The sequence below is a fragment of the Melitaea cinxia genome, chromosome 22 (assembly GCF_905220565.1).
Source record: "Melitaea cinxia chromosome 22, ilMelCinx1.1, whole genome shotgun sequence".
NCBI classification, from domain to species: domain Eukaryota; kingdom Metazoa; phylum Arthropoda; class Insecta; order Lepidoptera; family Nymphalidae; genus Melitaea; species Melitaea cinxia.
In genome coordinates, this window is record NC_059415.1 from 2,028,844 (window position 1) to 2,056,599 (window position 27,756).

At 34.8% G+C, this 27,756-nt stretch overlaps 1 protein-coding gene across 1 annotated transcript in view; it reads left to right on the plus strand.

Moving 5' to 3' along the window:
- LOC123664382 (protein madd-4) overlaps positions 1-27,756 on the plus strand; it is a 147,732-nt gene that overhangs the window by 70,822 nt on the left and 49,154 nt on the right. Inside the window, exons 7-9 of the mRNA XM_045598927.1 lie at positions 16,090-16,219; positions 26,219-26,334; positions 27,278-27,378. Coding sequence (XP_045454883.1) covers positions 16,090-16,219; positions 26,219-26,334; positions 27,278-27,378 — 347 coding nt within the window. The remainder of the gene's footprint in view (positions 1-16,089; positions 16,220-26,218; positions 26,335-27,277; positions 27,379-27,756) is intronic.

The following is a 27,756-nucleotide window of genomic DNA, read 5'->3' on the forward strand; positions in this document are numbered from 1 at the left end:
CACGGGAAGAGAGGGGGTGGCTATATTCTTTAGTACCGTAGCCAAGTACGCAGTATGAAACTTTGTACACATATTTTTGGAGATATTAGAAGTAACGCAGAACGCTTTTTATTAAAAAATGCGAGCTCAAAGCTGTAGGTAAAAGCTAGTAATGTATAATTTGAACGATACTAACTACCTGATCTATTTTTGTGACACGAGAATTTCATATATAAGATTTTTCACTAAATTTTTTGTTCAATCACATTAAAATATAGCCTATGTCACTCCTGAATAGTGTAGCTTTTTGTTAGTGAAGAAAAAATTGTGATCGGATCAGTATTTGCGTAGATTATCCCCTAAAAACAAACAAAGTTAGAAACTTTACCTCTTGTATTTGTTTGTGGTGCACAATAAAGTATTAAATAAATAAATAAAGAATATTTGTTGTAGAAAGTGTACAGTGGAAACAAATATCTTGAAACGTCGAGATAGGCTCGAAGTACATCGGGAGCATTATGTACGACCTCAAATAATGATCTCGGTTAAAAATGTTTGTATTACTTGTTTTTATTTTATTCTGTTTGAATAATTAAATTTCTTTTCAACCTCTGTAATTATATTAAGTTTAATATGTGTTATAAATAAAACATTATTTACAAAGGCTCAAAATATCAATAATTCTCATGTAAACTTTACCTGTCTTTCTTGTTTAAATGCAATAACATAACTTATCTGATTATATTTATACATTTATCAGTAAAGTATCTTTAATTATAAAACATAAAAACCTAAAATAAATAATAATAATAAATAAATAAATAAACATCTACACAATACACACACGGTCGTTTGTTCCTAAAGTAAGCAACTTAATGCTTGTGTTATAGGTAACAGCCGACTGGTACCTATATAGCTACATATTTTTTTTTCGATAAAGATACTTATAAATAATACATATATAAATATTTATATAACACCCAGATTCGGGGTGGGAATCGAACCCACAACCCTCGGAGCAGAAAGCAGGGTCACTACAAACTGCGCCAACGGGCTAGTAACGAAGTACATAAGCCAGCAATATTCAAAATAGCAAAGTGGAACCATCAATATCAAGCTCAGGAATAATTCACTCCAATCCATCGCTATCAAACTATAATACATAATATAACTGTTAATTGTGCCAGCTCGTAATTTATACCGGATCCGCCATTAGTCGGCCGCTGATAAATCAGACGCCTTTGTCTCCCAGCAACAGTTCCTAGACGTGACGCAGACGAGCGACTTGGGACGCGACAATTATTTTTTATAAAATATTTTTTAGTATCGACTTGAAAGTATTGGTTTCCTTAATTTCAATATCGATAGTGCTCTGTTAACTCAACTACAATTACGAGTAGTTCATCACTTCAGCCTATCGCAGTTCACCGCTGAACATAGACCACAAGTTCGCGCCAAAAATGGCATGAACTCATATGTGTTGCCCATAGTCACCACGCTGGGCAGGCAGGTTGGTGACCTTGTCGCACCGAAGACGCTACTGCCCGTCTTCTCCCTGTGTATTTCAAAGCTAGCAGTTGGATGGTTATCCCGCCATCGGTCGACTTTTTAAGTTAAGTAAGTGTAACTATGCTGTCCTTTAGTCGCCTCTAACGATACGAACGGAAAGAGAGGGGGTGGCTATATTATTTACTGCCGCAACCACACAGCATAAAAGTAGTTATATAAAAAGAATTTAGCCTTTTTTATACCAGTCGTATACAAGTGTACGGACCATCTGATGGTAAGCTTATAGACGCTTGCAACACTAGAATCATCACAAGCGTGTTACCGACCCTATCCCCGACCCTTCCCGGGAGCTTGGGCCACCTTTTGCATTACAAGAACACAGCACTATTTGCGAGTGGTATTATTTATCTGTGATATGTGTATATACTTCGTTCCTTTTTTTTGTGGTACTTTTTGATATTTTGATGTCTATAGTCGGTTTGTTGGCATTGATTGTGAGAATGATGTGTAAGTAGGAATTTAGCTTTTTTATTAGACGAATACAGGAAAAAAAACATTATCTTAAATTGCCACCAGTATCTGATATTTACGATGCCTTAATCGCCAAGAAGAAAGGATTATAATCGTTTGTGAGCGAAAACAGAAATGTAAAGATATAAGACGAGATCAGAGGTATAAAAAAGGAAAAGAGCTTGCCAATTTTTTTTAGGTTTTAGAACTATGGCGTTCAAACTAACCATCAAAGATAGTAACGACCTGTAATTAATTATCTACAAGATACTTGACTGAAATAAGAATAGTGATATTAATAGTTGCAACAAAATAGTCGCAAGTCTGTAAACACATTTTCTAATAAATTCCGCGAGCTGATTCTAATTAAGAAAAGCCGTGAAAGATGAAGTCAGAGATCAGAATTAGCAGCGACTGTCGTTTTGTGTAATTTGTATGATTGCCGATAGGTCGTTGATTGAAATGTTTGATCAAACGTTGGCCATAAGCCTTGGAACCAATTAGGTGATTACTTGGTTTATATTTTCACAAATAAGTTTGATGAAAGGAATCTTTTGAATTTGGTTCTTATCGATTAAGATAGCCTTCCTTTTAAGAAATTAAGTTTATTGACACGTTGCGGTTAATGTCAAGGTTTTGTTATAAACATAATCCATTGTGTTGTTAGTCCTTAAGTGTATAACAAAAATAAAAATTTGGTTTTAATGACACTAAAAAGCTTATTCCAGTCCAGTGCTGAACATAGGTCTCTCCAAACTTGCAGCAAACGTCTGGATTTCCAAAATCCTAAAAAACACTAACCAAACAATAAATAGAATAAATTTAATTTTTTATCTATCTATATGCAATATAATAAGATTATTGATTTTACATCAAAAATTTTAGATATATAACCAGCAAAATAGAAAAAAAATTGCCTCCTTTATTTAGCTATATTGAATCACTGCAATACTTTATCAATCTCTCTGAGAAAATTTCTTATTAAATAAAAAAATATATCTAATAAACATATTCGACGTCATCATCCCCAATATGGCGGCTGTGTCTCACATTGCTTCATTTTCCTAACATCAAAAAATAACAAATCCGTCATTTCTTGTAGCTATTACAAATATATTAACTCGTTAATCTAACGCAAAAATATGAGACATCAAGAATGATTAGGGCAGAATCAACCCTACAGCGTCCGACATCCATTTATCATTGTCCCGGCACCTAATTAACAATTGAAACGCCTGAGAAAGACTGGGTCACTAAGATCCATAGTCTTGTTTTCCGTATAAACATAGCTTCGAGTAGTAAAATATAGCTAGCGATTCTGTTTTATATAAATTTTAAGTTATTTAAGCTTTGTAATTACTTGTAAAAACATAGAAACAAACATGAACGCGGATTAGACGGTACACAATTTTATAAAATAAATGGTTTAAAACATCAGCACCATAGTTACAACATAATTATATATCTTTGAGATAGGTAATTAATTTTAGAAACTCACAGGAAACCATAACTCATTACAATTACGATTGTTACCATTTAAATTTTTAATTCTTACAATTATTAAAATATTGGATTTTGTGTCGATATTACTCTTACCATCCAACTGCTGGCTTTGAAATACACAGGCCGACGACGGGCAGCAGCATCTTAGGTGCGACAAAGCCAGCCCTGCGGTCACCAACCCGCCTTCCCAGCGTGGTGACTATGGGCAAAACACATGAGTGAACGCCATTTTTGGCGCGAACTTGTGGAGGGCGATGTCCAGCAGTGGACTGCAATAGGCTGAAATGATGATGATGATGATGATGATTACTCTTATTGTTTATTCGCTTAATACCGTACACACAACACACACAACAGTACAAAGATGGTGACGCCATCTACCGAATGGTTAATACCTATTAATTTACGATTAGTCAGTCACTATCTTTGTTATCTGTTTTGCAGGGTAGTTAAATAATAAATACTGTTATCATTTAAATGTGAGATTTTATAAGATTGTATCGTTCTTATTCTGATTGTTATATCTTGAAGTACTGGAAGAGCATAAAGATGGAGGTCGCCATCTTCCCAATAGTTAATACTAATTTTCTGATTGGTCAGTAGCCATCTTTGTCATGTATTGGCGAGATTGTTGTCCTACAAATATAATAATTTGTAAGTGAAGAAGCAGTTATCGTTTAATTATTGTGTGGCAAGCCTTGCTGCTCGATAAGTGGCGTATAAGTGATTAGTGTCATATCTTAAATATTTCGTTGAGTGTTCTCAGTCGTATTCTACACGATTCAGCCTGTAACATTCCACTGCTATGCATAGACCTCTTTTTCCATGTATGAGAAGGATTGGAGGTTAATCTACCACGCTGCTCCACTACGGGTTGGTGGATATGTTCCCTACTATGAGTAACGACGACTATTAGATATTTATGATAACAACTGGGACTGGAGAATTAACGTGCTCTCCGAGGAACGGTGGAGAGTCAGACATCCAAACCGTAAAAAAATATTTGCACATATATAAAAATCTATCCCGAGCCGGAATCGAACCCGCAAACCGTCAATGATATTATGTAATTACACGCATCACTACACCAGAATGTTTTTTTTTATATCACTGGGTCGGCAAACAAGCGTACGGCTCACCTAATGGCAAGAGATTACCGTAGCTTATAGACGCCTGCAATACCTGAAGCATCGCAAGTGCGTTGCCGACCAAATCCCCACCCCCCCCCCCCCCCCAGGAGCTCTGGTCACCTTACTCACCAACAGGAACACAATACTGCTTGAAAACAGCTTGTAAAATTCAATTCGATTGTATTTTTTTTTAATATATGTTACATCAGTCGAAAGGGACTGGTGAACCGATTTCGGCAAATTTTATTTTAATTGAAAGGTGTTGCGTGTCATGTGGTCCCGTTTAAATTTAATTGAGATTTGACGAGTACTTTTCAGAGTTATATCTAATAATGCGTGTTTACTTGATTGTATTCTCGTCAGTATAATTTTGCTGTGATTCATATTTTGAGCAGGAAATTCCTGCTGTGCCCTACCTCAGTTAAACTCTTAAAAAAAATTATAACTCATTGCTTGAATTTATTTAATTTTTTCCTTAATTCTTAGAATATTTTAAGTATTTTGATACATACCTATGGTATAGAAGTATAATTATTATCAATATAATTAAATACGCTTCAGTTTGTAACATCCCGCTGCTGAGCATAGACCTCTTTGCCCATGTAGGAGAATGGCCAGAGCTTAATCCACCACGCTGCTCCAATGCGGGTTGGCGGATATATAACTAAATAACTGTAGTAAACGTTTTGCGTTTCTTGTCCGATTAAACGCAAATAATGTGCAAAAATAATAATTTAATCAGCCTCTAAATTTATAGCAATTTTCTTAAATTATTTAGAAAATAAACACCAAAGCCAGCCCCGCGGTCACCAACCCGCCTGCCCAGCGTGGTGACTATGGGCAAAACACGAGTTGACGCCATTTTTGGCGCGAACTTGTTTAGGCCTACGTCCAGCAGTGGACTGCGATAGGCTGAAGTAATAATGATGGTGATGATATAGAAAAAAAATCTTTTGTCTCTCTAAAATTTTGTTATAGAATTATTATATTTATAGTAAGTCAAAGTCGTAACCAATGGATGGTGAACCTAAGTCATAATATAAGGTAGAATCGGTGGGGTTATTTGTGGAGGAGGTCTGCGGTTGTGTATGCGTGTTTTGGACGATTTTATGGCTGTTGCAAATAATTGTACTGAACTTTGAATTGCTGGTAAATCTGGATGCCTTGAGGTTTGCACTTCGGAGATGTGGTTATGACGTTATTAAGGAATAGTATCTATGTTTTAGTATTACTTTTAAATGTAACCGTTGTTTTGTTACTGGAATAAAATTGATATATTTGTTATTATTTTCAAGATAAAAATAACTGGAAATTCATTACATTCTTCAGGGGTTAAGGACATGATGACTTCGTGATATTAAAATTTATAACGCAGATACGCTATATCTTATATATAAAATTCTCGTGTCACAATGTCAGTTAAATACTCCGCTGAAACGGCTAGACCGATTTTTATGAAATTTAGTGTGCATATCGGGTAGGTCTGAGAATCGGCCAACATCTATTTTTCTGCTCCCTAAGGTATAAGGGGGGGGGGGGTTAAAAGGGTTATTAACATATATGGCAAAACAACGTTTGTGGGGTCAGCTAGTAACCATTTAAACTTTATATTGCGAAATTAAAAAAACGCGATACAATTGATTTATATTTTTGGTACTAAATTTAAAAACGTCCTTTATTTTATATTTTCAGTTTTTTTAGATAATTATCAAAAATAAATAAAAAAGTTCTATATATTATTTTATGTGGCATGAAATATTATTTAATTCAGTCTCTATTTCATAAATCTAGGTCAGGTACTTTTGAAGATATTGAAGATTTTCTAACCGACCTTTTTCTTTGCGGCTCAGTATAGTTAGATGATTAAATTGTTTCCATTTTCGCTTTTGTACAAGAAAATTAGAACATTTTAAAAAGATTACTTTTGTCTTTTTTATAATGACAATATATTCATATTAATCAAAGAATATAATCATAATAATAATTTATTATTATTTATGCAGGCTTTGAAATTACATTTTAATCATATTGTTTTTCTCTCACTCTAATGAAATTGATTGACGGGACATTTTATAAAAAAAGATTGATAGATTATTCAATAATTACAAGTCTAATAATATCTCTTGCAGACAGCATATCTAAACTCACACATCTTTGCCTTTTATACAACCTCGTAGAGAGTAATAAGCTTATGCTATTAAACTTTTTAACTTTAAATTTATTTAATGGGAAGTGTAAAATCGTTTGTAGAATTTTATTACATATACGAATAACTTGCCTTAGAAAGAAAACCTTTGATTTTGCAAAGTCGAAAACTTCGAGCTACAATTTAATTATTCCTTCTCGTGTTATAACAATGTTTGAATTCGGAAAGATTTGGTTTTAACATTAATTCAATAAGGAAAGTCTTGTCTAAATAAGGTAATAAGGAAAGAAATTTGTCATTGTTCAACCTAATCAGTTAACTGTGAAACTTATGATTTATTTTAAACTAAACTAAAAGCAGTGTCGTAAAGATTATCACTTATCCCTAGAATGCTCGCGCTTTGAGAATTTTGACGCGGGCGACAAAAAATTCTGTTATTATTTACACGGTGCATTTGTCAAGGTCAAGCATCCCAGTAGCTGCTGCTTCGTACTTTACCTCCTTAGTTTAAAAATTAGAAGAAATTTAGTGCACGTGTGACCGCAGAAGGTAATGATTGTTGAGTGTCTCGCGTTAGGCAGAAAATAACTAAAAAATACCTAACCGTGACTACTCATGTAAGTAAAATTAGTGAGTCAGTTTTTTTAGTGTGATTAAATAGTATTGCTTCTTACTGCGTGTAGTCTTTTTTACGTAAATATCGTAATAAAATTTAGTTGAGTTTATTTTATATGTCTTTTTAAGTATGCAATTAACGAATTATAAAAAAAATGAAGAAACGAGACGCACAAACAGCTGCATGGTTGAAAAAGAATTCACATAAAATAGGATTCTTAGTTAATAAGATTCCTGACATAATAAAAAACATTTCGTCAAATGGTCCTCGCATTATTTTACACATCCAAAACGTTGACGTTCGATTTTTTTTTTATTGATGTATTTTTAGTATTAATAATTGTGTTTGCAGGCAAACGAAGAAAAACCGACTTCAATTATATCGACAAGTAATACAACGTAGGTAGACAAAAAAAATGTCAAGTAAATACGAATTATCAAATATTACTCAAAAAGTTGTAATCAGATCTCGATGAAATTTAAATATGACCACATGATAAACATCGGCTTTCGATTAAATTAAAAATCATCAAAATCGGTACACCCAGTAAAAAGTTATGCGGATTTTCGAGAGTTTCCCTCGATGTCTCTGGGATCCCATCATCAAATCCTGGTTTCCTTATCATGGTACCAAACTAGGGATATCTCCTTTGTAACAAAAAAGAATTATCGAAATCGGTCCATAAACGACGGAGTTTTCCTCGAACATACGTAAAAAAAACATATATACGGTCGAATTGAGTAACCTCCTCCTTTTTTTGAAGTCGGTTAAAAAAAAGACTCGAAATGATATTTAATTTATAGTTTGATTATTCTGTACTAAGAAGTAAATTTTATAGCACATTAATGCATTTTCATAAAAATATAGAGGCTTATCAGTAAGCCTTTCCTGTATTTTTCCTGTATTTCGTGAGAATAAAGCAAAGCCTAAGACGTGCAATAATTGTTACTGTTACTTCACCGATGAAATAAAACTTAGAACTAAAAAAACGAATAACTAATCAGTTAAAGTAAGACTATATTATGCGTCTTCGGTGCGACAAAGCCAGCCCTGCAGTCACCAACCTGCCTGCCCAGTGTGGTGACTATGAGCAACACACATGAGACGCCATTTTTGGCGTGAACTAGTGGAGGCCTATGTCCAGCAGTCGACTGCGATAGACTGAAGCGAGACTATATTATTACGTTATATAGATCTTATTTTGATAACTAAAAGTGTGATCAAACCAATCGAAATTTAATTGATAGTGGAAAAAATTGTTAGCAAAAACAAAAAAAAAAAACGTCAATTACATTAAAATAATATTATAAAGCGACAGTCTTTCCGTTCAGAACTAATTTACCAACAAATTTAAAACGGACGGCGCAAACGTTTACAGGTAAAATGCATTTGGAAATGGAATTTTTAGTACACTGTACACCGCCGTTTGTACTTTACTTTACATCGGTCTTTTAGACCAAGCTCTAACGCTTTACGTACTTCTTCTAACGTTTCATTTAAGTGTTTCTAAAGTTTATTTTATTGTAGATGTAAACTCAAAATTAAAATTGAATTAATCAGACTGTTAAATTTAACTACTGATTAGTTAATAATACATGCTATTCTAACTATATTCTTTATATCTTTTCTCCGAATTCAGGAACCTCTCCTAATGAATATACTCTATGTATGTATGTATTTATTTATGTATGTATGTATGTACATGTTTATGTAAGTGTGTATGTAGTCAAGTATACATGTATTTTATATTATTAATTTTGAATAATATCATAGATTTGTAATCATTATTATTAATCACTCTTGCACTATTGTGCCCCGCGGTAACATCAATTTTCACCAGTTCGCCCTTGCCAACTTTCTTTGTAAATATGATTTTTACTTGTTTCTTTTTTTTAAGTGCAATAAATAATATAATATATTGTAGAAGTTTAAGACTCTTGCTCTGGACAGTTTTCTTACAAGTTTCCGGAATCGTTATCTTTATTATATGTTTTGGATAGTGATGGCTTCGCCCACTTTATGAGTCTCACTTAATACAGAAATAACAATAAGCACTAACATCCAGACCAGAAACAAATATTTGTTTAAAAAAAAATATCTGTCAGCTTCTCTCAATATAGAGCACATCTATAATATAAAAATGAGTCGCTGAATGTGTTGCTAAGCGCAAAACTCGAGAACGGTTTCACCGATTTCGCTAATTCTTTTTTTAAAATATTCCTTGAAGTACGAGGATGGTTCTTACGGAGAGAAAAATTCTAAAAAAAAAATTAAATTTCCTGAAAAAGTCTAAAAACAACACTTTTCTATACTCCCATACAAAAGATTTGTGATAATACTTAAAAGTCAATTTGAACTTTAATACCATACAATAAAGTTTGTGTTAGGCGATACGAAGTTCGCCGGGTCAGCTAGTTTTTTATATATTTAAGAATCAGTAGGATGTAAATTCAGTATCTGTGCTCCGGACACACGCAATCCAAGCACAAACGCTCAGACTACGCCAAACGTGCGAAGATTGAAACCACGAATTGGTGAAGAAAATTTTCAGAATTTTTCACAAATACGTTGATTTTCTTCATGATATTTCCCTTCCTTATCATGTTCCAAATGTTTTATATACAAGCTTAATACTTAAAAAAATAACGATCTAACGCAATCATCTATTTCGCGCTTGTCTTATCAACAATCTAAGCTTGCGTTAATTCTTTAAATACTATTCGTTGTAAAAACATAACGGTCAAGGGGAAGTGTTTTCACTGTAATTAAAACAACAGTTTTTTAACAAAACACGCAACTTATGTAATCATGCAACGAAGTATTTGTTTTGTATTTCCTTACTATAATTACAAAAGTTATGACGTAAACGTTCTATTTATAAAAATGAAAGAGTTTTTTTTTAATTGCTATTTAATAATTTTTTTTTTTTTTTTTTTTTAATATTTATTAGCTGAAGTATTTACTACAAAATTTTATGTGTAACAAAACATTGTTACATATCCACACGATAACCTTAATATACAGGGGATTTGACATTTATTCTTTTTCTTGCTATTTTTTATAATTTAAGAATCATCTCTACGACGCGTTGGCGCAGCGGTCACAGTACTGACTATTGCGCTGGCGGTCGCGGGTTCGATCCCCGCTCACGACAGATATCTGTATTGGCCATATCGTTTGTCGTGGTCTGAGCGTTTGTGCATGTGTATTGTGCGTATTACCGGACCCCCGACACAAAAAAAAATCCTACTAGGCCCTCCGTTGGGTGTGAAGCGTTTGTTTATTATTTATTATCTAGAAAATATCTTACCGCGCATGATTGAGGGAATTGATAGCCCGGATATTTCACGATATAGTCTCTCAAATAATAGCTAAATTGAATATGGCCGATTATGTATCGTAATTATTTAAAAGTAATTGTAATGTTTGTTTTTAGTTCTTTTCGTCATAAAATTTTTGAATTTTAATAATAACCTATCACTTTCGTGTATCATCACAAATTCCATTGGTGACTACCATTGAATGTCATTGAAACTGAAATGAATGGCGGAAAATTAATTATTATTTTTATAAATATGAAACAAGTCATAATTAAAAAAAATCTTATTAGAATAACGTAATGGATTCAGTTCCGATTCTTCACCTACATGGAGAAAGAGGTCTATGCCCAGTAGTGGGGCTTTACAGGCCTAAACTTAACGAATTATTTTTGTTAAATGGCTGCATCTCCTCAAAACATCTCAGATAAGTAGAATGTGATTAGAATTTATCAAACAAACCGTAAAGACTTAAAACTTCGAGAAGTAAATGTCTAAATATTAATATTAACGAATCTAAACGTGGAAGAGATTCAAACGATTTCTTATTCAACTAAGGTAGGGCTTATCTTTACTTACATATTTATATATTCAAAGAAGTTTTGTATCCGGATTGTTAATCGCTCATTACCATGATTTAGGATTTAGAGTATTCTGGAAGAGGCGTAAGAATAGCATTTTTATTTGTTAAGCTATTAGGTATATTAGGTATTATTAGCATTATCTTCTAGGTAAATAATATTGTTCTTCTAGATTTTTATGGTTTCGGTATGTCTAGTTGTCTGCCTGGTGATTGGTATCCGTAAAATAATCCTGTCCTTTGTATAACAATTGAATACCAACGATCTAAGCTCTCGATATGGAAAACATCTCCGCTAATGCACGATAAAATAGCGTGGTGAATTAATTATCTATCTCCGCTGGAGATCAATGTGACAACATGTTCTATTTGTTTTTTTTTATACAACTAGGTCGGCAAACAAGCTTATGCTTCACCTGATGGTAAGCGCTTACCATAGCTTATAGATGCCTGCAACACCAGGAGCATCGCAAGCGCGTTGCTGACTCGACCCCCCCTCCCCACAATCCTCCCCCCTGGAACTTTGATCATCTTACTTACCAACAGGACACAATACCGCTTGAAAACAGTATTATTTGGCTGTGGTCTTCTGTAAGGGCGAGGTACTACCCCAGTCGAGCTACTACATATTTTGAGCAGGAAATCTCCTGCTGTGCCCTACCTCAGTTAATTTAAAACTTATATATTTTTCAAATTGATTATTGTTATTCTATAACTTAAAAAAAACCAAAATGTAATAAAATAAAATACCTATTAAAAGCTGTATCCAGCTAAACAAAGTAAGTTGTTCAGTAATTTTATTTCCGTAGCTTTTCCTAATGGCTATTTAAACACTGCAGGTTTTTTACAATTTTCCTGTTTTTCATTATCAAAACGAAGCTCGGGAAATAGTTTTGTGGGGTTTGAAGTTGTTTTTTGCATTTTTTTTATTAACCTCTGTGTGTTCATTTAAGATATTACAGTTGAAAATATTTGCAGGTTTTCTTTAACTAAGATTTAAAATGTATTGAATAAAATTAACCTGTAAGAGTCATAATGAGTTTTGGTCCATACAGGAGTAAGATTGATGGGATACTACTGGATGAAAGCAATGCTAGGTCGCGATGGGTGGAAGTCTTTAAAAGAAGCCCTTGATGTTAAGAAAAGATTCGAGTTTAATCCACCATGTTGCTTCACTAAAAGTTTGCATATGCAATTAACCAAATTATAATAATTATTTGCCTACCACGAGTAATGATCGCTATTAGGTGTCTATGAGCAGGACTGGCAGATTTATGTTATCTGTATCTGTACAATTACAAATATCTGCCTTAAGTGGGTATCAGACCCACAACCAGAACTTCGCCAATAATGTAGTCATGATCCTAAAGTGTGACATTTACATTAAATAATTCACTTTTTCTTATTATTTAATTCTGAGATATTTTTGTTCGGATTGAATTATTATTTATTAATTTTAATGATATAAAAATAGGTAAAAAAACTTTTTAAGTTAAACGGTTTTATGTTAAACATACATTGCAATGTTTAAGATAAATGTACTAAAAACCAAAAAATAATAAAATAGATACAGTCGTGGGTATTATAAACATATGCATAGACTAGACTAAAATAAAACCGTGGGGCACGTCAATTGTCTACAATCGTTGATTAAAATGTTTGTTTTGTAATGTTACACTATAATTAGGCAGTTGTTCAACCGACAAAGATGGACGTGTGATAAGTAGGGCTAGAATGTGAAAACAACCTAGCAAGCTCGATTATAAGCGAGTTTTAGGGTTTCATAGTGGTGAGCGAGTAGTATTTTTATCATATGTTTTGTCGATTAAAGACAAACTACGAGCAGTGAAACGATTCCTCGCCAGCCAGCAGTGTGAATGTCCAACGATAAACTAGTTGAAACATCTCTTTTATTTACATGGAGTGTATAACTATTGGAATTTCCATGAGCAAGAAAATAGTAAGTAATTTCCTCACCGTCTGCGGGCCAACTGCCTATTTTAACGACGAATTAAACGATTCTTCTATCGCACATTAAGTCGATAATTTGTAGACAATTGACGTGCCCCACGGTTTTATTTTAGTCTAGTCTATGCATATGTTTATAATACCCACGACTGTATCTATTTTATTATTTTTTGGTTTTTAGTACATTTATCTTAAACATTGCAATGTATGTTTAACATAAAACCGTTTAACTTAAAAAGTTTTTTTACCTATTTTTATTTTCTAGTTTTTAGTTTTTATTTCGCATTCTGTTTAATTCATTTAGTGCTTCATTATTGCAAGGCCCATCTTAAATATTGAGGTTGTATAGTGCACTGTATTCTTCTTGTCAAGCCCTTTTATTTGATACCCATATTGGTGGGATTGATAAAAAATTGTTATCAGACATTTGGTAGCGGCGGCCAGCTTAGATTTCAATTTTGCATAGTAAATTGTATTCTACTTGTTGAGACCTTTCATTTGATACCCATGTTGATGGGATTGATAAAACTTAAGTTATCCGCCATTTTGTAGAGGCCGCCATCTTGGATTTTAATTTTATATAGTACATTGATTATACTGGTTGAGCACTTTCATTTGATACCCATATTGATGGGATCGATAAAACCTACGTTATCCGCCATTTTGTAGCGGCCGCCATCTTGTATTTCAATTTTTTATAGTATATTGTATTCTGCTTGTTGAGCCCTTTCATTTGATACCCATTTTGATGGGATTGATAAAACCTACGTTATCCGCCATTTTGTAGCAGCCGCCATCTTGGATTTCAATTTTTTATAGTATATTGTATTCTGCTTGTTGAGCCCTTTCATTTGATACCCATATTGATGGGATTAATAAAACATAAATTATCCGCCATTTTGTAGCGGCGGCCATCTTGAATTTATAATGATAATGAATAAACATAATTGTATTGTCACCAAAATCCAAAGTGTATACAAAATTTCAGATTAATCGGTTGACAGGAAGAGGGTGAAATTTGAATTACTAAATTTGACCCAAGAATAAATAATAAATAAAAAATTAAACAAACGGGGTGAGCTAAATAAAACCGTTTAAAAATTAAATAGGTGATCAGTCATCGTAAACCACATCTATGACTAGTGAAATTTTATAAATTGTAAGTATATCATTATTTAAATTTTAATTTTTATTTAATTTATTATCAGAACTAATGGTAACTATAGTATTTCGTACTTATTTCAGTACAAAACTATAAATTATACACTTTCGAAAGAGAGGCACATTTCAAGTTGTGTATTTCATTTCTTAATGTTGAAACTTTGCATATTAAATTGGCGGTTCAGAGCAACGGTTTTCCTTTTGTCTTACAAAATATCCATTAACATTTTCGAAACAACTTAACGAATATTTTCTTTAGAAATACATTAAATTTAATTACTTTATATATTATATATACTATATCTATGATTTTATTTTTGTGTTACCCACACATTAGGGATTCTAAACATTTTTTGAATATCATATTAAAAATTGACCGCTCCAGCGGGATTCGAACCCACGTCTCCGATATTCAAAAAATGTTTAGAATCCCTAGCACAAAAATAAAATCGTAGATAGTAAAAAATAGCACGGTGTCGTCTCCTGTCAAAGATTTTCATTGTAATATGAAACTTTGAATAGTTACGGGTTTCTGTAAAGAGCTCACTATAGACGGCGCCACGGTTCGCTTAAACCGAATATAAAAATCATCATATCAAAAATTTCGATCTAGCGGGTACATCGTTCCATAGCTTAAATGGCTAGAGCGCCGACACAGTCAGTCGGAGACGCGGGTTCGAACCCCGCTGGAGTGGTCAATTTTTGATATGATATTCAAAAAATGTTTAATTTATATATTACTAGCGACATCTGTTCATCCATATTTTTTACACGAGACGTAATCTCTGACATAATATCTTATACTAAAACCTCCTCCGAAACACGTTGCATCTTATGGTATAAGTATTATTCCGATCGGTTTAGTACTTTTTGCTGTATAAACAAACAAAAAAATCTGCTCTCCATTATTTGTATAGATAGACTAATTGCTTAACATTGTATCATTTTCTGCGTTTTCTTTTCGGCAAATCTTTATCTATCTAAATATTTATATAAACTAGTGTTCGCTCAGAGGTTGAAATTTAACCATAGTTAAAAATTGAAATTTAAGAAAACCAAAAAATAAAGAAAATGAACAACCTTTTATAACTTTTTCAATTTGACTACAGACTTTGAAAATCAACAAAAAAAATTAAAATATGCGTGTGTGTATCAAATACATTGTAGTGGTGTAATTTTTTTTTATTTTTTAAATTTATATATTTTTATGCATAATTTTAAAAAAATATTAGCATTCTGCGCTCATTCTCTATATGTATGTGTATGTATGTGGTGTATATGTACGTATATGAGTATAATATGTTCATGTGTAGGTTACATAGCATTTTTGCGCCCCATTCCACGCTCCTTATTTAGTCCGCTGCTCAAAGGTTGCCTGGAAAAGATCGCTGTATTAGCGATAAGGCCAAGGCAATTTTACAGATCATAGCTAAATGACACAGTTCCTAAGTAGTCTTGGATCCATGTGGTGGGTTAGGTAGACATGCGCCTGGGAAAGATCGAAGTTTGACACCGTTCTTGCGATGCTTTTGTTGCAAGCTACAGTAATCGCTTACTACCAAGTGGGCAACGCTATATTTCCTACTGTGGCCTACCTCTATTTTTTATACAATTATTTCTTCAATTGTAATAAATATAATGAAATTTATTTTCATTGTTTGTTGCAACAGGTTACAAGATGTCACTGGCTGTGTGTCGAGATCGGTTGACAGGCCTCGATGCGCCAGAGGAGCTCTGCGACGGTTCCAGTAAACCCGCTTCAGCTGTGGTACGCTGTAACACACACCCGTGCCCGTTTAAGTAAGTAACATACATGTATTTGTAAAGAGATAAAACAATATAAGTCAACATTGATGACAAAAAGAATACGATACAAATTTGAAACTAATAAGCGATACATAACTCCATCTATCTTAAAAAAGGACTAGTGTTTGGTTCGCTGCTTACACAATTTTGTCTTATACTAGTTTGGCTTACACAATTTTGCCGCGCAATTTTGGTTGTTCCGTTTTCTCTCATCAAAATAGAGACTGTATCACTCAGTGAAAACGTGGCATTTCCTGGTAAAAGAATTTATAAAATCAATCCAGTGCTTTAGAATTGAATCATAATAAACCAACAATTAAATCGTTCCTTTTTATGATATTAGTATTGTATAGATAACAAATTTTTTATTTATTTATTTACAGAAAAAAATACGATTTATGTGATAACTAGTGCAAAAAAAAAAAACCAATGAACAGTTTAACAGTGCACTGTGTTTTATTTATTTATTTATTTATTTGGTACACCAACGATTGTTACAATGTTACTTACATCTACAGTATAATATTTAATTTATTTGTGCTAATTGCACAACCAGTTACAGGTATACTCCACGTGCTTTTTATATTATGTATACAATAGAAAATTTCTTAGAAACTAAATTATGTGCTAAACACCAAGACTAATAATCAATAAAAATAATAATAATAATAATAATAATAATTACAATAACCACTAAGTCAGCCTATTGGCAATTTCTGTTTTAAATCTAGTTAGAGACATGCAGTGTACGTCAATCGATCCCCCACACCTATTATAGAGCGTACAAATTCGTGAGATTGGCGAGTTTGCACCCAAAACTGTTCTACGAAGTGGACGAAAGAGTGGCTCAACCGGCTTGCGAGGTAGCCGAAGAGGGACTCTAAACATAAATTTTTCCAAAAGAGCTGGGCAACTTAGATAATTTCTCATAATTTTATAGAAAAAACAGAGATCAAGTAAGTCACGTCGGCTGTTTAAACTTTGCATTTTCAGTGACTCTAAAATATCATTATACGAGAGTGACTTCTTGTCTCTGTAATGATTGAAAACTAAATGCCGAACCAGCCGCTTTTGAATACGTTCTATACGTAATATGTGACAAGCATAATGTGGACGCCATACCACGCTACCATATTCAAGAACTGATCTCACAATACTATTATAGAGAGCTATTTTGGTTGATGAGCGCTTAAATGCCCTGACGTTTCTGATAACAAAACCTAACAGCTTGGAAGCTCTTCCAACCATGCCTTCAATATGCGGAACAAAAGTCATTCTGCCATCCAAAAATACTCCCAAATCTTTTACTACGTCAACTTCTTCTAGACTCACACCGTTAATAAAGTAGACCGATGAGATGGGAAACAATTTTCTCGTGAATTTTATGTGATTGCATTTCTTGATATTGAGCTCCATACCATTTCTTCCGCACCAGCGCACAAGAGCATTGAGGTCACTTTGTACAAGGGAGACATCTTCTTCTGTGTCAATAACCTTCCATAACTTAAAGTCATCAGCATATAAGGAAGGGACAGAATGCTTTATGAAGTGGGGAAGGTCATTCACAAAGATGTTAAAAAGAATTGGACCGAGATGAGATCCCTGTGGCACTCCAGAGTTTATGTCACGTGGTGTAGAGGTAAAGCCGTTGACTACTACGTAAAAAATACGCCCAGAAAGGTATGCTCCTTCCTCCCTCTCCTCGAGGGTCCTCTCTTCGAGTTCGATGAAATAACTGCGGATGATATTAAAAAACACGCATCATCTATCACATCTGATGCTATTGGCTGTGACGGTATCAGTCGCAAAATGATCACTTTGGTGCTGAATGAGATTATGCCTATCATCTGTCATATTTTCAACTTCTCCCTTACTTCCAAGACCTTTCCTAATATTTGGCGTTTTGCTAATGTTATACCTATCCCTAAACTTTCTAAGCCTTCATTACCCTCACACTATCGGCCTATATCTATTCTTCCTTTCCTATCTAAAATTCTCGAACGTATCATACATTTCCAGCTTACCTTGTTCTTAACTAAGCACAATATTCTGAGTCCTTTCCAGTCTGGCTTCCGACTGGGCCACAGCACTGTGACGGCACTTGCAAAAGTATTTGACGACATTCGATTTGGAATAGACAATAAACAAGTCACCATATTGGCATTACTAGACTTTAGCAACGCATTTAATACCGTTGATCACGACATCCTTTTAGCTGTGCTAGAATCTATAAATATATCCAGCAATGTTGTAGAGTGGTTTCATTCCTATCTGTTTGGACGTCAACAGCGTATCGCTGTCGGAGATCGTTATTCCTCATATTGCCGTCTCAGTGCTGGTGTTCCCCAAGGTAGTGTGCTCTCCCCACTTTTGTTCTCTATCTTCATAAATACTGTCACCGAACTCCTTACTGTTTCCTTTCACCTTTATGCTGATGACCTGCAGATTTATTTGACAACGCCAGTTGAGAACATTGCAAAAGCCGTAGAGACATTGAACGCTAACCTGAACACTATTATAAACTGGAGTCAGTCTTTTGGTCTGTCAGTCAATGCCAGCAAGTCACAGCTCTCAATCATTGGGACATCTAAGCAGTTGTCTAAAATTACTTTTAGTAACATACCGAACGTTACATTCAACGGGACCATTTTAGGCTATTCCAACGTCGTTAAGGATCTAGGTGTCATTGTGGATAGTTCTCTCTCGTGGCGTCCTCACGTCGCTGAGGTAAGCAAAAGGATTTTTGCTACCTTTCACTCGCTCAAGAGGTGGAAGAATTTCTTGCCTATCAAGACAAAGATATCTCTTGTGAATAGTTTGATGCTTCCAATATTAGACTACGCAGATGCATGTTATCCTGATTTATCGGAAGAATTGACCAATAAACTTGACCGCCTGCAAAATCTCTGCATTAGATTTATATATGGACTCAAAAAATTCGATCATGTCTCGCAGTACCGCTCAAAACTCGGATGGCTCCCAATAAAGCACCGTCGTAACCTCCATGTCGTAACTCTCCTTTATTCTATTCTTTTTCGTACGTCTTCCCCGCTATACCTTAAAGAGCGCTTTTCTTTCCTGGGTAACCCGACATTTCACCTAAATCTTCGCTCTCTAAATGATAACAAGTTAAGTTTACCTAAATATAACACGAGCACATATTCCAGTTCTTTCTCAGTAAAGGCGGTAAAACTGTGGAATGCCCTTCCTTCTAAAATCCGTCAATCCCCTACTATATCTGTCTTCAAAAATCGAGTTAAGAACTTTTACAAAACTTTGACTTGATTTCTTACACGCATACATTCGCCATTATTTTCCCAAAACGACTTATAGTTGTACCCAATTAAGTATTATTTATTTACTATTATTATTATTTATTTATTTATTATATTATACATTTAATTATTTTTTATCTATTTATACCTTTTAATGCCGTGAGTATTGCGCATGTGTGGATATATGTATAATATATGGATTGTATATATTATTTAATTATATATTATATTATATTCTTAAGCTGCACAAGCCCTTAAATTCAGCAAGCTCCTTTCTGGTGGGTTGTCTGGAAGAGATCACTACCTAGTGATAAGACCGCCCGTTGCATGCGACGTATTAATTTTTTTTTCCCTTTAAGCTTTATACTTATGTAATTGTTATATGTTACTGTGTGCAATAAAGTTATTTATTATTATTATTATTATTATTATGATTCTAGCCAAGACAAGACAGAACCAACAACACCGTACGCCGACAACTTTTTTAACATAAGTTGGTGTGGAACTTTATCAAAGGCTTTGCTAAAGTCAGTGTACAGAGCGTCGACTTGTTTATTGCTATCAATGTGTTTTGTAATTTCTTCCACGTACAAAACCAGGTTTGTGTTTACCGATCTTCCTTTGACAAAACCATGCTGGTTTTCATTTAAATATTTACTAAAATAACTCTGAAGTACAGGACAGACCAAAGACTCAAAAACTTTTCCTAGGGTGGACAAGATGGAGATAGGCCTGTAGTTACTGAAAAGTTCAGCATCTCCAGATTTAAATATAGGGACGACCTGCGCTACTTTCCAGATAGAAGGAAATATTCCTGAAGTAAGGGAGCAATTAAAGATGACAAAAAGGGGTTCCACTAAATTTGAAGCGCAACGAGAGATGAATAATGGTGGGATTCGATCATGTCCAGCACCTTTAGATACATTAAGAGTAAGTAATTTTCTATAGATCTGCCTGCGAGATATACTTAGTGTCGATAAGCAATCACTAGAGAAGGCTAATTTCCCTGTCCAGCACTCATCAGCATCTTTATTATCAAAATTACGAAGAGGAGGACAGGAGCAAGAGGCAACCGAGGAGAAGCTGGTCGCGAAGGCATTACAAATGTCACTACCAGAATGCACTCGACGATCACCATCAATCATGACAGCAGGGATAGCTCCAGTACCACCACGCTTTGCTTTGACGTAGGACCAAAATAATTTTGGATTCTTTGAAATTCCATCCTCTATGTTCTGCAAATACGACTTATAGTTGGCTGAAGCCAGTTTATGGCAACGTTGAGTTAACAATTTAAAAGATATTAAATCCAGAGGATTTTTATATTTTTTATATCTTTGCCTGATCTTATTTTTCTCCCTAAGACGGTTAATTAGATCTTTACTGAACCACTGCGGATACTTATTCGTCTTAGGTTTGCTTGATGGGACGAAGTCATGTACTGCCTTGTTTATAACTTCTAAGAATTTCACAAGCAACCCATTAACATCCTTACACCCATCAAACAAAGATTCCCAATCAACTTCAGCCAAAAAACTGTTGATTAAGTCATAATTAGCCTTATGAAAGTTAGGTCTGCTGGTATCGTTGTACTGTAATTTGGGACAGTCAATTGACGAGAGATCTACAATAAGAGGAGGGTGTAGTGGATCGATAGGACACAACACGTCAATAGCCTCACTCACGTTACAAGATAACATTCTTGTTAAAACCAAATCAAGAGTTCTACCCATATAATTGGTGATGTTATTACATTGTTTCAAGCCGTTTAAGTTAACAAAATCTACAAAACATTGAAAAAGCGGTGATAAATGGTACGACAAATTGCCCACAGAAGCCCAATTCAAAGTTGACAAGTTGAAATCCCCAAAAATACATATTTGCGAGTTATAAAAGTCAGAAATTCGATTGAAATTGTCCACAAAGCATTTTACTATCGATAAGTTTGCCGGTGGTGGAAGATACGCCGCACACAGTGCCAAAGGAACAGAACCATTGACTAGTACCCATAAATCCTCACAATCACTTTCCCATTCCTGCAACCTTCTAGAACCGATACGATTATTTACAGCGATCAATACTCCTCCCCCCTCCCTGCTACTACTAAAGCCAGCTGTTTCCCGATCTCTTCTGTAAACGACGTATCCCCCACCAAACAGCTCACAATTCAATATGCTACTATTAAGCCAAGTTTCCGTTAATACAATAATATCATAGTTGGACAAAAGTAATCTTTGTATGAACATATTAGTTTTAGTACGCAAGCCTCGAACATTTTGGTAATATACAGATAAACAGTTGAATTTTAAAATTACATAGCCAGATTCATGCAAAATAACAACAATGGTATCGTTAACTATTTAAGGTTATTCAATGAGTCTAAATCGCGTACAAGAATATAATCGGAGCCATCCGTCTTTCTCATAAAAATACGACCATTTCTGACCCATACGTGTTTGTAGCCCTTCTCTTTGGCAGTCGACCTGGCGGCAGCGTGTAGCGTCTTATTCATGGGGGACAGATGGTCAACGATGTATATCGCAGTTTTTTCGCCATTGAAGCCAAGGTGTGAGCTGTTGAGCTTTTCTTCTTTTGACTTTCCTCGGTTGAAGTTTATCGACGCAGCTAGAAACTCATCGCGAATTTTCCTGCTAGCGAACTGAACTACAACCGATTTCGGTCTCGAACTATTGGGTTTCGTTTTAGCGATACGACTACAATGTGCTATTTGTTCCTGCGGGACAGCACACCCGACCACTGCACCCAGTTGAGTCACAATATGGACTAAATTTTCTGATTTTCGTTCGGGCACACATTGTATTTCAACGTTGGCAGATCGCGCGTTTTGTTCGAGGGTATTAATACGCGCATTAAGATCCCTAACGTTCGACTGCAACACACTATTTTCTTTTTGTAGTTCGACCATGACTTTCTTGGTTTCTTCATGTTCTTTAAGCAGTGATTCAAACTTAGAGTTCATGAAGTCCATAGAGTTTCTCATATCCGACATCTCTTCCTTCACTGACTTAAGTTCGACGCCAATAGATGTAGACAGTGAATCGATTTTAGAAGATATTTTTAGTGTGTACTCTTGAAACATGTTTCGGAAATCACTGGCTGATAGCATTGTTGATGGCGGTGATTGCAGCGCCTGCCTCTTAGAAGCACGTATTGTGACATTAGGATTAAAGCGCACTGGGGTGTTATCATTGTTGTTGCTTTTTGGCCGCTGAGTAATGCACAATGGGCACTCCCAATCAGACGAATCTCTCAAGTTTACATCGGTAGACAAGCAATCCAAATGATAAGATTTCGTGCATACCACACAATCAAGATAGTCACCCGAATCGTTATTATCCTCACAGCATCCCCAAATATGCTTAGTGATAGGCATTGTCGATTATTGATGTAATTGTGTGCTGAGGATCAAAATGGAGTAAAACAATGTATTGTGAAAATCATATACATTCACGGTGACAACAAAAAAGCAATAAAAGCTATCACGCGTAATTGCCAAATTTATTTTGCAGGCGCTTTGTCACTATATGAATATCACGCAGTCGAGGGTATTTGTAAAAAAAAATGTTTGCGGCCAATACAGTTCTATTAATCAGAATATAATTAATTGTACAGAATTATTTACTGTTCTGTGTTTCTAGAATAATACTAAAATATAAAAAAAAAATTATTAAACAGTTATAAAAATATATTAAAATTGCATTACTTAAGGGAAATAACTTTTTCTTATAACCTTTTTATTTTTTTAAACATACTGTTGAAGATTTAATCTTAAACATAGCTCTATAAATTGTAAAGAGTCGCAAACCTGCAACATTGTTTGTTTCGTCCGACGTTCGGTAGAACGTGGAAATTGCTAGAAATGTACCGCATTATCTTTGTTGAAACAATGTACAGTTAAACACGTTTTAAATAAAATATGCATTATACTTATTTGACACTAAAATTGCTATTTGCTAAATTTAAAATGTTTTTATGTAATAAAATTAATCTATACAAATAAATAAATTTGAAGTCTCTGTTTGTAATATTGAAATAAAAGCTTTTTACTAAATGCATATGGATACACGGTACATACGGTCCGGTACGGTCACCAACCCGCCTGCCCAGCGTGGTGACTATGGGCAAAACACATGAGTTTACGTTATTTTTGGCGTAAACTTGTGGAGGCCTATGTCCAGCAGTGGACTGTATAGGCTGTAATAATGATGACACGGTACATATACCAAAATATTTTTTTTTACAGTTTTCGTTTGTCTGTCTGTCTGTCTGTTTGTTCCGGCTTATCTCTGAAACAGTTGGACCGATTTCAACAGGACTTTCACTAGCAGATAGCTAATGTAATAAGGAGTAACTTATGCTACTTTTATTTTTGAAATTTATTTATTTTATAAGTCTCCAAACTGAACAATAACTTTTATGTTAAATTCCACGCGAACGAAGGCGCGGGCACAGCTAGTATAATTATAAATTTATCATCATTCATCATTGACCTTAGTCGTGTATTTTAAAATTAATACGTAATGGGGTAAATGTCCGACTTCAGTGGGTGCCATCTCACGTCGGTATTCTTGGCAATGAGATGGCCGACGTATTGGCAAAAACAGCATCATATGATGGGATTCCAATCGACGTGACTTCCCACTATACTGATTTCCTGGGTCTAATTAAGAAAAGAGCCTACTCAGCATGGGACTTATATTTTCAAGATAAATCTGGGGATAAAGGCTTGTGGTACCGAACTTTGTCAGATAAACCGCCAAATATTCCGTGGTTCTGTAAAATTAAACTTAACAAACGAGACCTTTCACTTGCTTTCAGAGTTCGATCCTACCACCTTCCACTTAATTGTTTTCTTTATCTTATGCGAAAAGCTAATAGTCCTAACTGTACCGTCTGTGGCTCCCGTGAGGATCTTTAGCATGTACTCATGGAATGTACCAGAAATGAACCCTTGAGACAGGAACTCTTAACAGAAATCATTGGCCTTAGTCCGTCCATTGTAAACGATTTAGACAGTGTTAGACAGAGACTGTGTCGCCTAGAACACTCTTCAGGAAAACGCAGAGTTGATAAATTTATACGGCTATAATATAAAAAAAAAAAACAACTAAAACAACATACCCGTAGATAGACTTAGATACTTATTTTAGTGTGAGCGATTGCGTTTCTGTTGTCTATTTTTGGAGACAGAATTTTCATTCTACTGGTGCCGCTTAGTGTAAGGCGATTTTGACCGACTATTTAACTGAGGTAGGGGACGGCAGAAAATTTCCTGCTTAAAATATGGAATAGCCCGACTGAGGTAATACATCGACCTTACAGAAGGTCACAGCTAAATAATACTGTTTTTAAGCAGTGTTGTGCTCCTATTGGTGAGTAAGGTAGAAGGGTAGGGTATTAGGGATAGGTGGAGCCGTACGCTTGTTTGCTGACCCAAGTAAATAAAAAAAAAATAATTGACGAATGACCAATCTTGCGAAGAAAATATGACCACATGTATTAAAATAAAATTATTTTAAGGTCTTAAGAATATTGTGTACTGTTGTGACTGATATGCATGCCGCGCTTTGATGATTTGGGAGTTGTAGAAATAGAATAATAAACTAATTTTAAAGTTATAAAATTTTAGTAGCACGCGGTCAGAAAACGGGGTAGGTTCGGAATCAGGCGCGTTAGGCACCTGATTTTCAGCCTTTATTTCCTTAGCTGGCCCACGCCGCGACAACGTACCTTAGAAAGTAAAATGGAAGGACACTGGCCTGACTAATTCCCGGCGATGATGGTCTTCAGTTCCGTCTTCGTCCGATGACCGGCGGAGATCTCCACCGGTGTAAATGCCGGTAATCAGTCAGCCCGTTATTAATCGAGGGCAGTGACTCGATTTGTAGCAAAGTATAATTAAAGATATAAATCTAAAAATAAATCCTGGAACGAAGAAAGTTCCGAGTCAGGAAAAGAACAATTCAGAAACCAGTGTCACAATTAGCAAAATAATAAATAATTACAATTTTCTCGTTAAGTTAAGAACACCAGCAATATGTAATTATAATAGATATCATGAGAACTTACCCCAGCGGGATTTAAGCCGAGTTAGGGTCGAGGTTAGGTCTCGAGGTTCGGCGGCAACGAAGTGCAAAGAAAAAGAAAAAAGACACGCGAGCAAGGCGCTCCTTCCCGCGCTCGGGAATATTGACAAGCAAAAGTCTATGCGTTAAGCATAGTCTGTATTTTTATAAATTATTAAGTTTAAATTTAGATATTAAATTATTTTATAATTTAAGGAGTAGACAGGAATATTAAATTTAGAATTTCTAATTACAATTAAATTGATTTTATTAAAGAAACATCAATAATTACCAAAAAACATCAGCGGCATCTATCAAGTCTTTTAGAGAAAAAAACGCCGATATGAAACACAATAGTCACGAAGTGTTGAAAAATTGCCGATAGATGGCGCTACAAGTAGAAGCATGATAAAAATAAAGTGAAAAAACTTAACCTTTACTACAAGATCTTATTTATTAGAGTAACGTTCCAGCACAACGTTACATGCATATCAGTTGGCCTCAGATTTCGTACTTACCATGTCATGTAAAAAAACTTAAATATGTGTGTTGTCATTATAAAATAAATGAAAATTAAAAAATAAGATAAAACTTAAAGCTACTTCATTGATTAATTTATACATTTCATACAGATGGTACGTCGGCGAATGGTCGCCGTGCAGTATGACCTGCGGTGGCGGAGTGAGAACCAGACGCGTTCTATGTGCGAGATCAGCGAACATTACACGGACCGATACATACGATCCAGGTAGTTATATAATTAAAATATATTATTAATACAAGGAGGTAAAGTTTATGAAATATTAGGTGAAGTTCAAAAACTACAACATTTCGATACATTTGTAGTAGGTATCTTGTTTTTTTTTTTGTTTTTAGCGTTATTGTGACTATCGTCAGACATCATATCAGCGAATAATAGAATAACTCGGTTATTCAATCAAATTAATAAACTGCAACTGTCATAAACATGTTATGATCAAATCAATCATCAATCAATCAATAAAATATGGAGCAGCCCGACTGGGGTAGTACCTTACAGAAGATCACAGCAAAATAATACTGTTTTCAAGCAGTATTGTGTTCCTGTTGGTGAGTAAGGTGACCAGAGCTCCTGGGGGGATTGGGGATTGGGTCGGCAACGCGCTTGCGATGCTTCTGGTGTTGCAGGCGTCTATAAGCTACGGTAATCGCTTACCATCAGGTGAGCCGTACGCTTGTTTGCCGAGCTAGTGATATAAAAAAATAATAATAATAATCTTCTATTATAAGCCACGGTATTCGATTACCAAAGACGGACGCTTGTTGTGCCACCTTCGTCATCATCTATACTAATATTATAAAGCTGAAGAGTTTGTTTGTTTGCTTGAACGCGCTAATCTCAGGAACTACTGTTTCGATTTGAAAAAATTATTGCATATTTGTGTTACGTAGTCCATTTATCGAGGAAGGCTATAGGCTGTATATCATCACGCTAAGACCACTGCGGAGCAGCAATGAAAAATGTTTTAAAATCGTTTTTTCTCCTTTTGAGAGCTTCCTCTGCGTGCGCTGCGTAAACATTTAAAGTTTTGCAAATGATTAAAGTTAGCTTTAGCCCAAAGTAAATACGCGCGGCAGAAGTTAGTATCCTTAATAAATAATAACTATGTTTTAAGAGTTACAGTAACGTGATATATTTTGTTGTTCCTTAGAAACAAGTTCAGAGCCCGGTTGCATGTCGCCCGCTCCGAGGTCAACTCAAACATGCAACGAACAGTCTTGTCCGACCTGGATCGCCGGGCCCTGGTCTGGAGTGAGTATATCTATTTAATATGTACCTAATTAATATATATTGTAGAATTATACTGCTAGTAGCATGTTCGATCCACATTCGTTATATATGTATGTGTGTACGATTAGACGAATGTATGAAATTTTCGTAAAATTTAGATGATTGAGCAGAAAAAAAAAACGCAAAAGTATTCTATGACACCACGGTCGCTTAGACTGAATATAAAATCATCATATCAAATATTTCGATCTAGCGGGTACATCGTTCCATAGCTTAATTGGCTAGAGCGCCGACACGGTAAGTCGGAGATGCAGGTTCGATCCTCGCTGGAACGGTCGACTTTTGATATGATATTAAAAAAATTGTTTAGTATTCTCTGATTTTTTTTTGATATAGTTT